At 45.9% G+C, this 16,616-nt stretch overlaps 1 protein-coding gene and 1 non-coding gene across 2 annotated transcripts in view; both read left to right on the top strand.

The window, feature by feature from the left end:
* LOC118362478 (latent-transforming growth factor beta-binding protein 2-like) overlaps nt 1–16,616 on the top strand; it is a 153,660-nt gene that overhangs the window by 129,850 nt on the left and 7,194 nt on the right. Inside the window, exons 24-31 of the mRNA XM_035742833.2 lie at nt 83–208; nt 306–431; nt 952–1,077; nt 2,636–2,761; nt 3,107–3,226; nt 8,773–8,895; nt 9,594–9,722; nt 16,465–16,599. Of these exons, the coding sequence (XP_035598726.2) occupies nt 83–208; nt 306–431; nt 952–1,077; nt 2,636–2,761; nt 3,107–3,226; nt 8,773–8,895; nt 9,594–9,722; nt 16,465–16,599 (1,011 nt within the window). The remainder of the gene's footprint in view (nt 1–82; nt 209–305; nt 432–951; nt 1,078–2,635; nt 2,762–3,106; nt 3,227–8,772; nt 8,896–9,593; nt 9,723–16,464; nt 16,600–16,616) is intronic.
* On the top strand, nt 10,378–10,453 carry trnat-ugu (transfer RNA threonine (anticodon UGU)). Its single transcript has one exon. It is a non-coding gene; the product is annotated as a tRNA-Thr (tRNA).

Here is a 16,616-nt window from a genome sequence, read left to right as displayed (position 1 = left end):
CCCCTTCTTAGACTTGCCCTTTGCGTGTATCAACTGTATCAATAGTAGATCTTGTCTGTGCTTGTCTGCGTGTCTCCTCCAGATATTGATGAGTGCCAGTCTGGGTCTGTGTGTGCTAACGGAATCTGTCTGAACTCTGAGGGCTCCTACTCCTGCATCACCTGTCCCTCAGGCTACAGCGTCTCCCTTGATGGAGAGCTTTGTGAAGGTTTGTCCATCCTCCCTGAAACCACATCTAATGGTCTGTCCTGAAGGAGTTGTATGTTACCGACCAGTCTGAGTTTGTTTGTTATTTATTGGAACAGATATTGATGAGTGTACGCTGCCCACTACGTGCCCCAAGGGAACATGCACCAACACAGAGGGTTCTTTCATCTGCACCACCTGCAGGCCAGGCTACAGAGTGACTGAGGATGGGCTGGAGTGTGAAGGTGTGTTACGGTATGCTGTGTAAGGATGTTGGGTTCTGCCCTCGGCCCTGCGTGTGTCAGACGTAAGAGAGGGTGCCAGGAACACCCCACTGGGCCCTGTGTGAGTCCAGCCAGGCCTCTCTCTCACACATTGCCTGTTTTAACAGCAGGCTCAGGTTGTCTGTAAATGGCATCAGGTGTGACGACTTGGACAGAAAGCCCCTCTCCTGAGCTAAAGATCCCAAAATAGTCCTCCCAGACATCACATCATAACTGGGTTCTGGATCCCTCTCCCTCTGGCACCATGTGTTCAAAAGAATGAGCCATAGGCCTCAAATATAACACAGTGAAGTCAGCCTGTCCCACTGATAGATCAGCTGGAGAGATAGATGTGTTGACAGTGGAACTTTATGCCATATAATTTATAAACTGATCAAAATGATTACATGCCGCACACTGTCATGTCTTCCACCAGGCCTGCTGACCTCTGCGACAGCTCAGGGATTTAGTTAACAGGGCTTCTCTCTGTCCTGTTGTTCAGATGTGGATGAGTGCTTGGTGGCTAACGTGTGCCCAGGCCAGCTGTGTAGGAACAGTCCCGGATCCTTCTCCTGCAGGAGCTGTGGGACTGGCTTTACCCTGTCTGAGGACGGCTCCCACTGCATGGGTAAGACTGCCGAACTAACCTCTGGAAAACACTTACCCCCACCCTCCCCTTCTTCTCCCCAAGAGGAAGACTACAGATCCAGTCCGTTATTATTCAATGTTATTTAATGGAAGGGTGGATCGAGACTAGGACGAAGATATCATTTTTGAAATGTTTTGCTCTGGGAAAATCCTGAAAACAAGTTCAATTCAGATTTTGATTGGGTTTTAATGGATGTCTCCATGCCAGGAAAGGATTTAACGGCCTAATTTGAAATTAAACCGACCTCTGCCCTGCTCGTATGTAGTCAGCACACACTGTGGAACTCCTCTTTTGACCCACAGGCAAACGGAGCCATTTCAATCACTTAACAATGGAATGCACTATTTTCCCAATATCAAATATAATCTGTACCAGAGCAAGGAATTTCCAATGATCACATAACAGAGAGCCAGGGAGTGTTTATTGATACAGTAATTATACCCAACCTGTAACAGCTTGCTGTTTTGGAATCGATGCCTGTCCTGCATACTTAGCCTGTCTCTCCATCCTTTTTAATAAAGCACTGTCAGCGCAAGCTAATAAAGGAGGCTTTGCTTACTGTATGTGCAGACTGACTCCTTGCATTCAGCCATTAGTCATGTTATCAGGCCAGAGACTCTGAGCGGCTGTCTCCTTGCATTCAGCCATTAGTCATGTTATCAGGGCAGAGACTCTGAGAAGCTGTCTCCTTGCATTCAGCCATTAGTCATGTTATCAGGCCAGAGACTCTGAGAGGCTGTCTCCTTGCATTCAGCCATTAGTCATGTTATCAGGCCAGAGACTCCGAGCGGCTGTCTCCTTGCATTCAGCCATTAGTCATGTTATCAGGCCAGAGACTCTGAGCGGCTGTCTCCTTGCATTCAGCCATTAGTCATGTTATCAGGCCAGAGACTCTGAGAGCATTCAGCTTAGTCATGTTATCAGGCCAGAGACTCTGAGAGGCTGTCTCCTGCAGCCATTAGTCATGTTAGCATTCAGCCATTAGTCATCCAGAGACTCTGAGCGGCTGTCTCCTTGCATTCAGCCATTAGTCATGTTATCAGGCCAGAGACTCTGAGCGGCTGTCTCCTTGCATTCAGCCATTAGTCATGTTATCAGGCCAGAGACTCTGAGCGGCTGTCTCCTTGCATTCAGCCATTAGTCATGTTATCAGGCCAGAGACTCTGAGAGGCTGTCTCCTTGCATTCAGCCATTAGTCATGTTATCAGGCCAGAGACTCTGAGAGGCTGATTCAGCCATTAGTCATGTTATCAGGCCAGAGACTCTGTCTCCTTGCATTCAGCCATTAGTCATGTTATCAGGCCAGAGACCAGAGACATCTGAGAGGCTGTCTCCTTGCATTCAGCCATTAGTCATGTTATCAGGCCAGAGACTCTGAGAGGCTGTCTCCTTGCATTCAGCCATTAGTCATGTTATCAGGCCAGAGACTCTGAGAGGCTGTCTCCTAGAACTGATAGGCTAGATCTGACCTCACTCATTTATGATGCTCTCTCTCTCTCAATCTCTCTCCTTCTCTCTTTCTCTCTCTCTCCTTCAGACATAAACGAGTGCCTGTCCATGGGGGTCTGTCCCATGGGCGTTTGCAACAACACAGAGGGCTCTTACTCCTGTATGACCTGTGACCTTGGCTACACGCTGGCGCCCAATAAGCACTCCTGTGAAGGTACACACTTTTTTTTACTAGGGACTAAACTCTAATGTCCCTTCACTCATGCTGGAAGTTCTCCTATTATGCTGAGGATTTATTTCCAGTCAGTCACAGCTCTGCATGGTAGACCAACACTGATATGAGTCGTCATAATTCCCTGAAGTCAATTCTGAAAATGATGTATATTCTTGTGGGAGGTTGTGACACTTTCCTCAAAGTTTTGGCCACATTATTTGGGAGGATAAACTGAGAACCCACTTGGATTAATAGCCAATGATCTGCCATCTGTGGTGTGAATGTGTCACGCTACATTAGACTGTATGGTATGTGTGTTTCCCCTCCGTGTCCCCTCCCCGGCAGACATCAATGAGTGTGAGGACAGCGGTCTGTGTCTGGGAGGACAGTGCACCAACAGCCCCGGCTCCTACAGCTGCTCCTGTCCCCCGGGTCTGGAGCTGGTGGATGGGACGTCCTGTAGAGGTACACACACAAACACATCAAAAGTGGAATTCTAGGATCCCAACACAACCACAGAGACAAGTACAGTGCCTTCAGAAAGTATTCATGCCCCTTGACTTATTCCATTGTTTTGTGTTACAGCCTGAATTCACAGTGGATTACATACATTTTTTTCACCCATCTGCACACAATATCCCATAATGACAAAGTGAAAACATGTTTTTAGAAATGTTGGCAAATGTATTGATAATGAAGTAAAAAAATCTGATTTACATAAGTATTCACAGCCCTTTGTTATAACACTCCAAATTAAGCTCAGGTGCATCCAATTTCCTTTGATCATCCTTGGGATTTCACTTCAACTTGATTGGAGTCCACCTGTGGCCAATTCAATTGTTTGGACATTATTTAGAAAGAAACATACCTGTCTATAAGGTCCCACAGTTGATACTGAATGTCAGAGCAGAAACTATACCATGTATAAGGAACTGTCCGTAGATCTCCGAGGTAGAATCGTGATGAAGCATATATCTGGGGAAGGGTATACATCAATTTCTAGAGTGTTTAAAGTTTCCAAGCGCACCGTGGTCTCCATCATTGGCAAATTAAAAAAATATGGAACTACCAAGACTCTGCCTAGAGCTGGCCGTCCAAACTGAACAAGAAGTACCCTGGTCAGGCAGGTGACCAAGAACCCAATGACAACTCTGACAGAACTACAGAGTTCCTTGAGATGGGAGAACCTGCCAGAAGGACAAGTCTCTACAGCACTTTACCAATCTGGGCTTTATGAGAGAGTGACCAGACAGCGTCAGGGACTGGGAGACTGGTAAGGGTAGAGGGAACAATGAATGGAGCCAAATACAGACAAATCTTTGATGAAAACCTGCTTCAGAGTGCAAACGACTTTAGACTGGGGGTGAAGATTTAAGTTCCAAACAGGACAATGACCCCAAACATACAACCAAAGCAATGCTGGAATGGCTTCTGAACAAGAATGTGAAAGTCCTTGAGTGCCCCAACCAACGCCCCGACTTGAATCCGTTTTGAAAAATCGGTGGAAAGACTTGAAGATTGCTCTTCACCGCCGATCCCCATCTAACTTAACAGAACTTGAGAAACTCTGCAAGGAAGAATGGGAGAAAATCCCCAAATCCAGAAGTGCAACGCTGATAGACATACCCAAGGTGACTCAGAGCTGTAATCACCCCCAAAGGTGCTTCTACAAAGTATTGACTCAGATGTATGAATACTTATGTAAATGTGACATTTCTATATTTCAATTAATACATTTGCAAAAATGTCTAAACATGTTCTCACTTTGTCATTATGGGGTATTGTGTGTAGATGGGTGAAGTCAGGCTGTAGCACAACAAAATGTGGAATAGCCAAGGGGTGTGAATACTTTCTGAAGGCACTGTAAGTACAATGAAAAGGCTCTTTATTGCTGATCTTAAATGGCATTAGTTGATTGATTCTGTTTTAAACTAAGCGCCCAGTTAAACGTTTAAGTAGGCTAGGAGTTAGGACTGCGGTATAGCCTGAATTTAACATTGAGCCCAGAGGAAAAACTAACAGCTGCAGAGTTACTTCACTCACACAGAGCATTGGTTTACATTCGTGCAGGGTTGCCCACCGTACGTGGCTTCGTTGAGGGATGTGGCGTTGGCGTTGAAACTGTGTTCCCCAACAACTCTGGTGGGGAACCTCCCAGTGGCTGTGTAAAGTACTTAGGCTGCACTCACATACTCTGAAACAAACACTTTCCTTTAGATGGTGCTTTTGTGAGCGTTGTACAGGTCCACTCTCTGTAGTCGAAAGCTGGATGGCAGACTCTCCCTGCTGCGCCAGGCGTGTCCCCCGTGTCTCTAACATACAATTAGAGCATGTACTGACCTACAGCTTGGAATCACACACACTAGGCAAAAGCACTTTTCTTTAGTGTTCTAGAGAGCGTTGTAATGTGGTCAGTGGAGAGAGACAGAGGTGCAGCGAGGTAAGCGTCCATTTACTTTTGCCTCTAGTTCTTGGGGCGTGTTTAGCAATTAGTTCGGGGAGGGTGGACGTGATAGGCATTGACAACAGCTGTCTCATGGTCAATATAGTCTATGCCAATCTGTAGAATCACCGCACAACCTGTGAAGCAAGTAAATAGTTCATGCTATTCAATTTCACACGTGAGAATGGCAATCGTAAATAACACAGCACACATGAGTGAAAGGCACTCATAAAATAGGGGATGCTAGCAAAATAGTAAGTAATATTATAAGTAATATTATGTAAGTAATATTATAAATATGCTGATAATATAAAGTATACTGAACAAAAATATAAATGCAACAATTTCAAAGATTTGACTGAGTAACAGTTCATAGAAGGAAATCAGTCAATTGAAATGTATTAGGCCCTAATCTATGGATTTCACATGATTGGGAATACAGATATGCTTCTGCTGGTCACAGGTAGGGGCATGGATCTGAAAACCAGTTAGTATCTGGTGTGACCACCTTTTGCCTCGTGCAGCATGACAGACACATATCCTTCGCATAGTTGACCATGCTGTTGATTGTGGCCTGTGGAATGTTGACCCACTCCTCTTCAATGGCTGTGCGAAGTTGCTGGATGTTGGCGAGAACTGGAACGCGCTGTCGTACACGTCGATCCAAAGCATCCTAAACATGCTCAATGGGTAAATATCTGGTGAGTATGTAGGCCATGGAAGAACTGGGACATTTTCAGTTTCAAGGAATTGTGTACAGATCCTTGCGACATGGGACCGTGCATTATCATGCTGAAACATGATGTGATGGCGGCGGATGAATGGCACTACATTGGACCTTAGGATCTCGTCATTTCCATTGATAAAATGGAATTATGTTCGTTGTCCGTAGCTTATGCCTGCCCATATCATAACCCCACCTCCATCATGGGGCACTCTGTTTACAACGTTGACATCAGTAAACCATTTGCCCACATGACACCGTACACGTGGTCTGCGGTTGTGAGTCCTGTTGGATGTACTGCCAAATTCTCTAAAATGGCATTGGTGGCTGCTTATGGTAGAGAAATTAACATTAAATTATCTGGCAACATCTCTGGTGAACATTCCTGCAATCAGCATGCCAATTGTGCACTCCTTCAAAACTTGAGACATCTGTGGCATTGTGTTTGCTGTCAAAACTGCATATTTTAGAGTGGTATTTTATTGTCCCCAGTACAAGGTCCACCTGTGTAATGATCATGCTGTTTAATCAGCTTCTTGATATTCCACACCTGTCAGGTGGATGGATTATCTTGGCAAAGGAGAAATGCTCACTAACAGGGATGTAAACACATTTGTGCACAGAATTTTAGATAAATAAGCTTTTTGTGCATATGGAAAATGTAGGGGATATTTTATTTCAGCTCATGAAACATGGGACCAACACTTTACATGTTGCGTTCAGCAAGAGTCAGTATCATTTGTGACACACCTATCCTCTCTCTGGGGATGTCCTTAGTGTGTATCAGTCATGTGGATTTGGAGGAAATGGGACAGTTAAATCTCCTGTTCAGCTGTGGATGAGTGTCAGTCTAGGGTGATCAGTGGAGAAGGGGACTGTCTGAACACAGATAGTTCCTACCTCTGCATCTGTCCCTATGGATGCACCACAGAGGGAAACGGCTGCCAAGATGAGCGAGAACAAGCTACAATGCTAGGATTATAACTAACTACCAACTGGTTTGAATGCATTACCACAATTAGCACGAGCCACAAGTTCCTCCTGTCTGGGTAAGGACAGACCGTGCATGCAGAGGGCAGCTTGTACTCCCTGACCCTGTCTCTCTCTGGGCTGACCCCTTTCCCCCTTGCTCTCCCCACAGCTCCAGCTCCAGTTAGGCAGCAGGGATCAAACCCAGCCATTTTTTCTAATAGGCTATTGCCAGACATCAACAGTCTCACTGCTCCTCCTCTTTCACCTCCAATTGACCAGGTTTTATGTCATTCCAGCCGCACCCATTGCCCTGGTCACACCAGAGAGAGAAATGCTGCTCCTGACTGTTGGCCAGAGCACTAGCTAGCCTTTCACTGGAACTTTCTGGGGCATTAGCTGTCAAAATACAGAGGAATGTAGCACTCTGGAAGAATCAATATGAAAGGAATGTAACTCTGGCTAAAGCTGCATATTATTGATTCTGGCCTGTTTTACTGCTGAGAGGTATCGAGCATTAGCGTAACCTGAATGACAAATCATTGGGCAGTACACTGAGCATGTTATCGCTGTGAAGCAGGCAAGCATGGAGCAGGGCCACTCTCTGGGGGTGGAAGATCCTGGAGAGGGCTATAGTGGGTGAGGGGCCCATGGTGCGAGGGGACTGGACCTCTTCCAGGCCATACGTACCCGGCAGGCTAGGCAGCCCCTCCCCAGTGCCCTGTGATGATGGCTGGGCTTTCCCTTCAGTCTGCTGGGCTGTGGCCATGTACTGTAGCACCAGACATCATCCACAATAGTGAGCAAGGCAGGTCCAACCTGCACTCCCCTGGCCCTCTGCCACAGCAAATATTATCCTATAAATCAGAGGCTGGGCATATATATTCAGGTTGTCTGCCATTGTGTGTGCAGTGCTGACACAGTGAAAGCCAGGCCTCTCTGCCATGGGCCCTGCAGGGAGAGGAGAGGGGGTGCATGGGAAGGAGGGGTCAGGTGAGCCCGAGTGGTTGGCCTTCTGGTTGGCTCACAGGTGAACTGGCTGGATGGCTTGCTGCTTACAGGGCTATGGGTGCTGGTACTGTCTGGGACATAACCATGGACAGTGGACTAACCTCAATAAATCATAAAGATGAACTACTAGTCAATCTAGTATAACCTGCCATACAGCTCTGTTTTAGATAAATCATTGCTGTAAATGTTTGTATCGAATCACATGGCTATTAAACCGGAACATAAATTGAGGTGATGACCCATGCTGTTTTCAGAATGTTTTGTTCTCTTTACCTCTACATGTGTTTACTGTCTACATTGTAAAATTTGTCTCATTATCAGCCCTTGGCAAAATATGTTTTATTTTTGTTGCTTTTCTGCCTTGACCCCACTTATTAGGCTATTCAGTCCAAATACCTTGTAAGTTGTGTTGTAATGTGGCAATTACACCAATCTACATTTAATCAAGCATATAGCCATCATTATATGCTTTTTACTAGTCGGAGGGAATGTTCCAGACCAATAGCTAGGTTACATACTGTTTTCATATTTTGCCAGTACCATAAAGTGTTCCAAATGGACAATGTATCTTATGCTCAGACAAGCCCTTGATTGCAGACATGTATTATTTTCTTCATGTTAAGAGAGAATGAGATTCTCGGTGGCTGACTGATTCATAGTACACCAAAGAAGAAAATACGCCATGACTTTCATAAACAAAGAACACTTTCTTTCACACTTTCCTCTCTTCTTATCTCCATTTCTCTCTCTCTGTGTCTCTCTGTCTCTGTGTCTTTCTCTCTGTGTCTGTGTCTCTGTCTTGCTGTGTCTGTCTCTCTCTGACTCTTTCTCTCCCCCTCTCCTGCTCCTCCTCTTTCCCTCCAGATGTTAATGAGTGCAGTAAGGACGGCGTGTGCTCCCATGGCCAGTGTCTCAACACAGATGGCTCCTACCTCTGCCTGTGTGAGGCTGGCTTCAAGTACTCTGCAGACACAGCTGACTGTGAGGGTAAGAACACTCTACCAACTTCATAACTCCCTCACTCTACCCACAATCCACTGCTTCTGCCCCAGCTGAAACACAGTGTTTTCACAAAATGTCAGAAGAGTTAATAGAACATTCCGGTCCCTTTAGACCAGAGTCCGCCCTGTGTGTGAAACGTTTTTGTAACGATTGATTATGTAGCTGTAGTCAATGCAGTGTCAATGGTGACATTCCCTCAGTGAGAGTCCAACTATGGCCCAGAGGCTTTCCTCGGGCTGTAGTCTTGCGCCACAGGGAGCTCCCTGTGGCTGGAGCTCTGCTCCCCATCTTCCCTTGGGGAGTATGAATCACCCCATTGTGGGATGGAGGTGTTTCTCCCTCTGGAACGTGTCCCTTTGCTTCTTCACAAGTTCTTCGGTTCCTGTGCAAATATTGTTCTTGGCCATGCCCAGTGTCTGCTGCTGAGCACTGAGGACAGCAGCACCACAGGCCTCCTGGCCGGGCCTACTCATGCTGGGGAAACATTGTACTGTGAGGAGTGGAGGGGGAATTGGATTGGTGATTGAGTGAGTGTGTGTGCATGTGTGTGCATGTATGACATAAGCACATGGATATCTCAGGTCTCCTGGCCGGGCCTACTCATGCTGGATATCCATGCTGCTGTGAAGGGTGAAGAATAGGAATGATGTGTATATGACATTAGTACATAATTCTCTCCACAGATCAGAACGAGTGTAAGGAGTATGGTAGCTCGGTGTGTGGCATCTGGCTCTGTGAGAACACCATTGGCTCGTATCGCTGCTTCATGGGCTGCCAGCCTGGCCTGTATGGACAGGACAACCCAGACTGTGGTAAGTAAGTGGACCACAGGCCCTGTGCTTAGTCAACAGGCAATGTACTTACTTAGTGGACAACTGAAGGCACTTGAATATCAGCCTTACTGCTCATTCACCTTGGGCAGTTGTCTGAAAGAAACACTCTGCGTTGTCTCGATGGCCCCCCTAGCCCACCCCCATCCTACAGAGATACCGATATCAGCCTGGCACTCGCACACAAAAAGGCTCATGTGAATCAAACGCTATCAGGTGCACTCAGCCTTCCTGGTCAGGGGAGCAGAGTGAGGGGAAATGGGCCCTGAAATTGGGACACTTGATAATAGGGCCAAGTCTCATCCCCCAGACATTGGGGCTAATGGAGATTTTTTGGCAAGGGCGATGGGTATAACCTGATCGCCACTGTTCTCCTCTCTAAGTGGGGCAGGGCTGTCATCTGATGGGACATACGGTGCACCCCCCCCCTCCCAACCAGCCTTTGCCCTCCTCATGCCATTGCGACAGACACCCAGTCGGGTGGTCACCTGGTAGGGCCTGGGAGGGGTGGAGACGACCGACAAGTGTAAGGGTCTAACATCTGTCCAACAACAACAAAACATCCCTGTCTCCATGACAACAAAAAACAAGCCCGCCTGTGTGTTAACTGGCAAAGACAGACCATCAGTCTGTGTATGTGTGTGTAGCTCAGTTGGTAGAGCATGGCGCTTGTAACGCCAGGGTTGTGGGTTCGATTCCCGGGACCACCCATACGTAGAATGTATGCACACATGACTGTAAGTCGCTTTGGATAAAAGCGTCTGCTAAATGGCATATATATATATATATATGAGAGATTGACATAATTTTACTTTATTCAGAAGAGTGTTTGATTAGTGCTGGACCACGCATGTTTTCGAAGCAGTTTGTATCGGCGGTGGCTGGCGCTGTTGTTCCCCTCTGCTGGTAAACTTCTCAGTTACCGACAAACATGAATCAAGTCGGTTTTAGAAGAAGCATAGCTGACATTGAACAAAAACATACAGGCCAAGAATTTGCTCTTATCAAAATGGCTTCCAAACAGGCAAGGCCAGGACTGAAGGGCAGAGTGTGATGGCATGATCTACTGGAATGATCTAGTGAGCCCCGGATGGGTCGGACTGAGAGAGAGGGTGCTGAGATGCATTGAGCACCATGTTATATTCTCATCGCCATGACTCTTTATTTGGCTCACACTGGAGAGCGGAGCGGCAGCACACCGGGGCCGATGACAGAGCCTGGCTTGGTGTGGCCCTCTCCCCTCGGAGGACTATGATGTTGTGTGGCTGGATCCCATCATGGAGGGGCCTGTTGTGAGAGGTGGCCAGATCCAAAACAGCTGCTCACAGCCTCCTCACCTCTGTTTTACCATTTAGCGTCAACATGGCCCATCCTCTGCTCGCAGAGGCTCAATTCAATATAGTCTGAATAAGTTCTGTGATGTAAATACGTGCAGATGGTAATTGCATTAGGGCCCCACCGGGGCCATGTTGTTGTGTAACTGTCTCCTTTTACTTATCTAACCACCAATAAGGTTTTTCCACAGCAGCTTGACTGTTACGATCACACATTGTGGATCATGATCCACCACACTGTTTAGGTTGAGCCTGTTAAAACTCAACAGTCCAAATTATAACACCCCAGAGCATTGTAACAGCTCCATCCTCTCTGGTCCAGTCCAGTGATGCAGCCAGTCGTGGCCATCTCTGACCCACTCTCTCTTCACCTCTGTTCTGATGCCAGCCTCCCTCCTCTCTTCCAGGCTACCCAGCATCTCCCTGGGACATACATACAGTACATCGCCACAAAGCATCACAGACATTGACCACAGAGCTTCTCCTCCCCTCCAGTCCCTGGCCTCAACTCCTTCAGCCTGGGCTGTGGAATCTGAGGAGCAAGCCCTCTCGCCTCTCTCTCGCCCCTCCACAGCCCAGCATCTTGCACAAAGGCCACTTGTTCCAAGGCATTATGGGAGGTTATGGGAGATGCTGCCGTCACCCCAATAAAACGTCCGGGGAGGGAGCTCAATTACTCTTAGACATTTTTGTCTGCTTGTAAAAATCATCCAATATTTAAGAAGGCCATACGCTGTAATTTGCCATTTCTCAGAGGGGCGTTGATTTATTTTTACTCCCGGGCCTCCGATGGGGCGGCGGTTGTCTTTGGCTCTGCTCACCACACTCAATTTGTGACCATAATACAAAATGGGAAAACAGACGTTCTCCTCAGCAGAGCTTCAGCTGCCACTGCGCTCTACCTTCATCCATTGGAGTTGTTCACTCAGCCCTGCTATGACAGCCTACTGTATAGAGTGACGAAGGTAACGTGTTATGTAATCAGATTACTTTCATATGTAGTAAAGTTACGCGGTACTTTTTCAAATTTGGTAATACTATTACAGTTACTTTGTCAAACAATGTTTGCATTACTTTCTGAATTATATCTCTGCCGGGCGCGTGTTTCCATGATCCGATCTTGACTTGTTTCCTCATTTACTTCTCGAGTAAGCAGAGAAAGGTCATGACTACAGCTGTTATTGTGACCGTATTACCGCCACACCAGCGGTCAAGAGTCATGACCACAGTCAAATTCCATGTGAGCATTTAGTCATGGTAACTAGGCTTCTCCAAGCTCTGATGCTGCTGATGGTCATTAGTAGCCTATCAAACTTGCTAACTGCCTGGTCCTCAGCACTCTACTGTCCATCTAATCACTCTGATATAAATGCAAATGAAAAATCTGAACACTTAATGGGAGCTCTTCAGCTCATGTTGCACAAAATGTTTATAGGCTGTGCAATGGCGTGAGTTTTGATGGCCTCTATTAAAAAGAGGAGGATCCCATCAGCTTTCTATAGGCTAGGCCTACTATATTTATTAACTTTCCTGAAATGAAGCACATTAATACGCTTTACAACCGCTGTAGAGCCGAACTGGCATACATAGGCAGCCCTTGTCATGACAGCTGCTGTCCATAGAAATGTATAGAGGGCGCACCTCTGATCGTTGCCATTGATCGCTTCGGTGATAGCAAAGTCCATAGAGGGCTTTCCGTTCTAGTTGCAAGTGTGCCCTCTATACATCTCTATGGGTCCGTGTACTTGCGATCTATAACCAGAACTGGCGGCTCAAGAGAAAGATTTTGAATGAAAAGATAGGAAATCTGTACAGATGCTTGGCTTAAAGTATATATGGCTAATTAAGCCGCCAATATATATATAGTGTAGCACTTGTAGACTTCCACAGGAAAGCTGTGCAACAGATGAAAGGGGAAACTAGTGATCAAACTAGTGATCAAGTAAGTAACCTATTTTTGGTAGGGCTTACCTTGCTCCCTCCGACAGTCAAACAGTGAGATGTTTTAATGAAAGTAACCCAAAGTTACATAACTGGTAATACAACATGTTACTTTCCACACAGAATAATATTGTAAAGTAACGTGTTAGTTTTGTTAAATGTAACGAGTAATATCCAACTTATCCCAACACTGGTGAGTACTGTATGAGAAAAGCAGTGTGTGATATTCAATGTGTTGGAAAAGAAACCTGCATCTCATTTAGATCCTGTCTTTCCAGCTGTAGTTCGGCGTTGTGGCTATCAATTTTGTGTGGCTACGGCTTGTCTTTAATAAGGTATAGAGGGCTGGAAATCGTTTGTGGTCACAATGTCTCCTACCTCCCACACTGACTAATGTATGGAAATGTGACTCGTTTCAAAATACATTTAGCCCGCTGTGGTCACTGTGGTCTAGATGTTGGGCAATGGGCGTGCATACACAGTTTATAAAACAGGGTTTAACCCAGGAGGTGACCCCGGTCTGGCGGGGTCGGGAATGAAACAACGGATGAAACAGGGAAAATAAATATCCCTCCTCATCCTCGACCAATCCTACGCATCAAATAACCCTGGCCTGCATATGGGTCCGATCAGGCCAGGGTTTAACCAGGGAACCAGGAGTAGGGGAGACGTGTGAAGGGTGAGCCAGCAGTCAGCTAGCCTCACAGGCCCACCATGTGCTCCACATTACAACACGGCACAGAGACCCCCACTTAACCTGCTCACCTGATCTAGCCTGCACCATTACCAAGCCGGGTTGATCCACACTCAGGAAGGGGCTCCTGGGTCAGACCATTAGGGGGGTGTAATGAAGAAGATGGCCCTAGATAGCCTGTATTGTTAGAGTATGCATTTCCCATAGGCCATCTGGCCTCAGGTATTTTATTAACATGCTCACTCTCTGGCTGGACAGTCAGTCTTAATTAAAGAGTTTAGTAGGTCTGTTAGTCCAAGCGTTTCGAAGGATCCAAGTCAAAGACATGGCCATGGAAAGACTTTTAAAGAAATTTGGCCCAGACATTTCCCTTGGTCCCCGAGATGATGATTTGATAGCATCATGCACCACACTACATGTAAAAATGGGAACATTGTTTCCATGTTTCAGATGGATGAAAACCTTGAGGCAGACACTGATTATTTCATGTAGCAGCTGAGTGCTTAGATGACCTTCCTGAGAAACCTCCCAGCTGGCTGCATTACTTACGCTGACCATCCAAAACCCCACTTAAGTTTTTCACATATGCCAAAATGTTCTTCAGTGTTACAGTATACACCTCATCTTACTACAAGTCTGTGGCAAGGCCCCAAAGTCCAAAAGTAAACATTTTAATGGGGAAACGGCTACACGTTTTTGATAATTGCCACATCCAATAGGTTTGTAAGCACAAAGTTTGGATTTTGGTGGCTCTTATTTATGTCCCAATGTCAACTTTTGTCTTCATCATGTCAGAGTCATTTGGCTGACATCACTATTAGCACCATCTTCTGGATGGCTTTGCCTCTCCCTGCCCCCTGGACAGTGGGTCAGGCCTCCCAGAATGCACTCCTCTGTAATGTAATAGTAGAGCAGGGCCCAAGCCAAGCCCTCTCCGTCCCTGCTGAATAGATTGCTTAATGCAGTCGCTCTGGCTGACTCTCCTCATTCCTCGAATGATGCAGCATTTATGAGAGCTAGGAGACAGAATAAAAATCTGATAGACAATATGTGAATGTCATTTATTTTTTTCCTCTACAAACCTGCTGACTTATGTAGCCACTGTATTTTCATTTGTTCCCAATTGATGCGTTAGCATGTTTAATAAGACACACTGGGCTACTAGATGCCCTGAAGGTGACGTATACTTTACTACCTACTGTACCTGGCATTATGTCATGCCCATAACGTTGTGACATATAGCGAAAACAATACAGTACCAGATACTTCTCTATTTCCCCACTACTGTAAAATTCCCTGTAAAACCATTAGCTTTTGCTGAGTCAGGCGTTTTGATTCTAATTAGAAAATAACACACACAGCATGTGGCCTCTATCAATCGAGATGTTGGCAGACTTCCCTCAAATTCCTCAACAAAGGTGCCCTTCCCCCCATTTTTTTTTTTAAATGAATGTGGCTTTTGTGTGCATTTTACCCCTGTGTGATCTCTAGGGCAGGGTTTGGTTGTTGCCCTATCACTACACAGCTGACTCAAATAATCAATGCTTGATGATGAGATGGTTATTTGAATCAGCTGTGTAGTGCTGGGGGGGTACATGTGATAACATAGAGAAGTGTTGTAGGAACATAATAATGGTTGTGTGTCACATAACCTGGTGACTTGGCCAGTGCACAAGCAGGTTAACATTGACCAGTGATCAAACCATATGTTTGTTTTTTTAAACAATTATAATCAGTCTGGCCTCTCTAAGAGTATCTGTCTTTGGCCTCTGCGCTGTGCAATGTAAGCCAAGAAATACGAAATGATGTATGTGAGAAATTGCTAACAAATGTTCCCTTAAAACAGAGGGTGGTTGGGAATCAGAGCTGTTAGCACTAGTGTTATATGATCCAGTGTTAAGGTCCATACATTCCTCTGCTCACACATTCAATGTACACATAACAAGGTCTTTCCTCTGGCTTCGTTAAACATGCTTTATGATATATGGCGGTGCATGCGAGCAGCTGCACACAGTTGCCAGGTCTGGTCCGCTCCATCCTTTTGCACGCAGAAAATATTCTGAATGAGTCCAGATCAGCTCCCCTGTTTAGATTTCTTGCATGGGACACATTTTTGGAATTACAAAAGTAAGATGTCAAATTAAAAAAAATAGGGAAATTTAGGAAACAATTCGGGCCTGTCAGAGTTGTTGCACTAAATGTGCATTCATTCAAATGTTAGTTACCCGTAGCCGGTTTGACAAAATGTCTCTGAAGTAACTTATGTGGATGTGCAGGCCCCTCCATGTCTGTAAACCAGTCCCATGTTGTTACATAATCCAAGACCTCACTGGGCCAGAAAGTAACCAACAGGTCACTTCTCACTCCATAGACCCCAGCAGAGGAACCCTTAGATCCTAAAGGCTTCCAGATGCTGGCTCTACTTTAACACAATGTAGCCATGCTGAGAGGCAGCCCTTACAGACGTTTCACTGGGCTCATTGATGGCCATCGGAGTCAGCAGAATGGATTCAATCAATTGATCTGTGTCCCCCACAAAGCTGTAAACGATCCCATTCTCCCCCTGTATTCATTTGACATGTTATGATGATGGTGATTGCTATTGCAAGTTTTAGCGGCGGTAGTGTTTATTTTAGTATTGCAACACACTCTCATTAGCAGGCCAGTCATGTGAAATGGTACAGTTACACACATGTAGCAGAGAAACATTGGAATGTGTTATTTTATGCTCACCTTTGGGTGCCCTCTTGTTTAGATATCGATGAGTGTGTGAATGAGAACATCTGTGGGGACCATGGCTTCTGTGAGAACACAGACGGCTCCTACCGTTGTCAGTGTGACCGGGGTTACACCAACCCCCCTGGAGATGCCGGGGCCCATGGCTGTGTAGGTAAGTAACTGTTAAAT

This window comes from Oncorhynchus keta, chromosome 29 (genome assembly GCF_023373465.1).
Source record: "Oncorhynchus keta strain PuntledgeMale-10-30-2019 chromosome 29, Oket_V2, whole genome shotgun sequence".
Taxonomy (NCBI): domain Eukaryota; kingdom Metazoa; phylum Chordata; class Actinopteri; order Salmoniformes; family Salmonidae; genus Oncorhynchus; species Oncorhynchus keta.
This window is presented reverse-complemented; position numbering and strand designations above follow the sequence as displayed.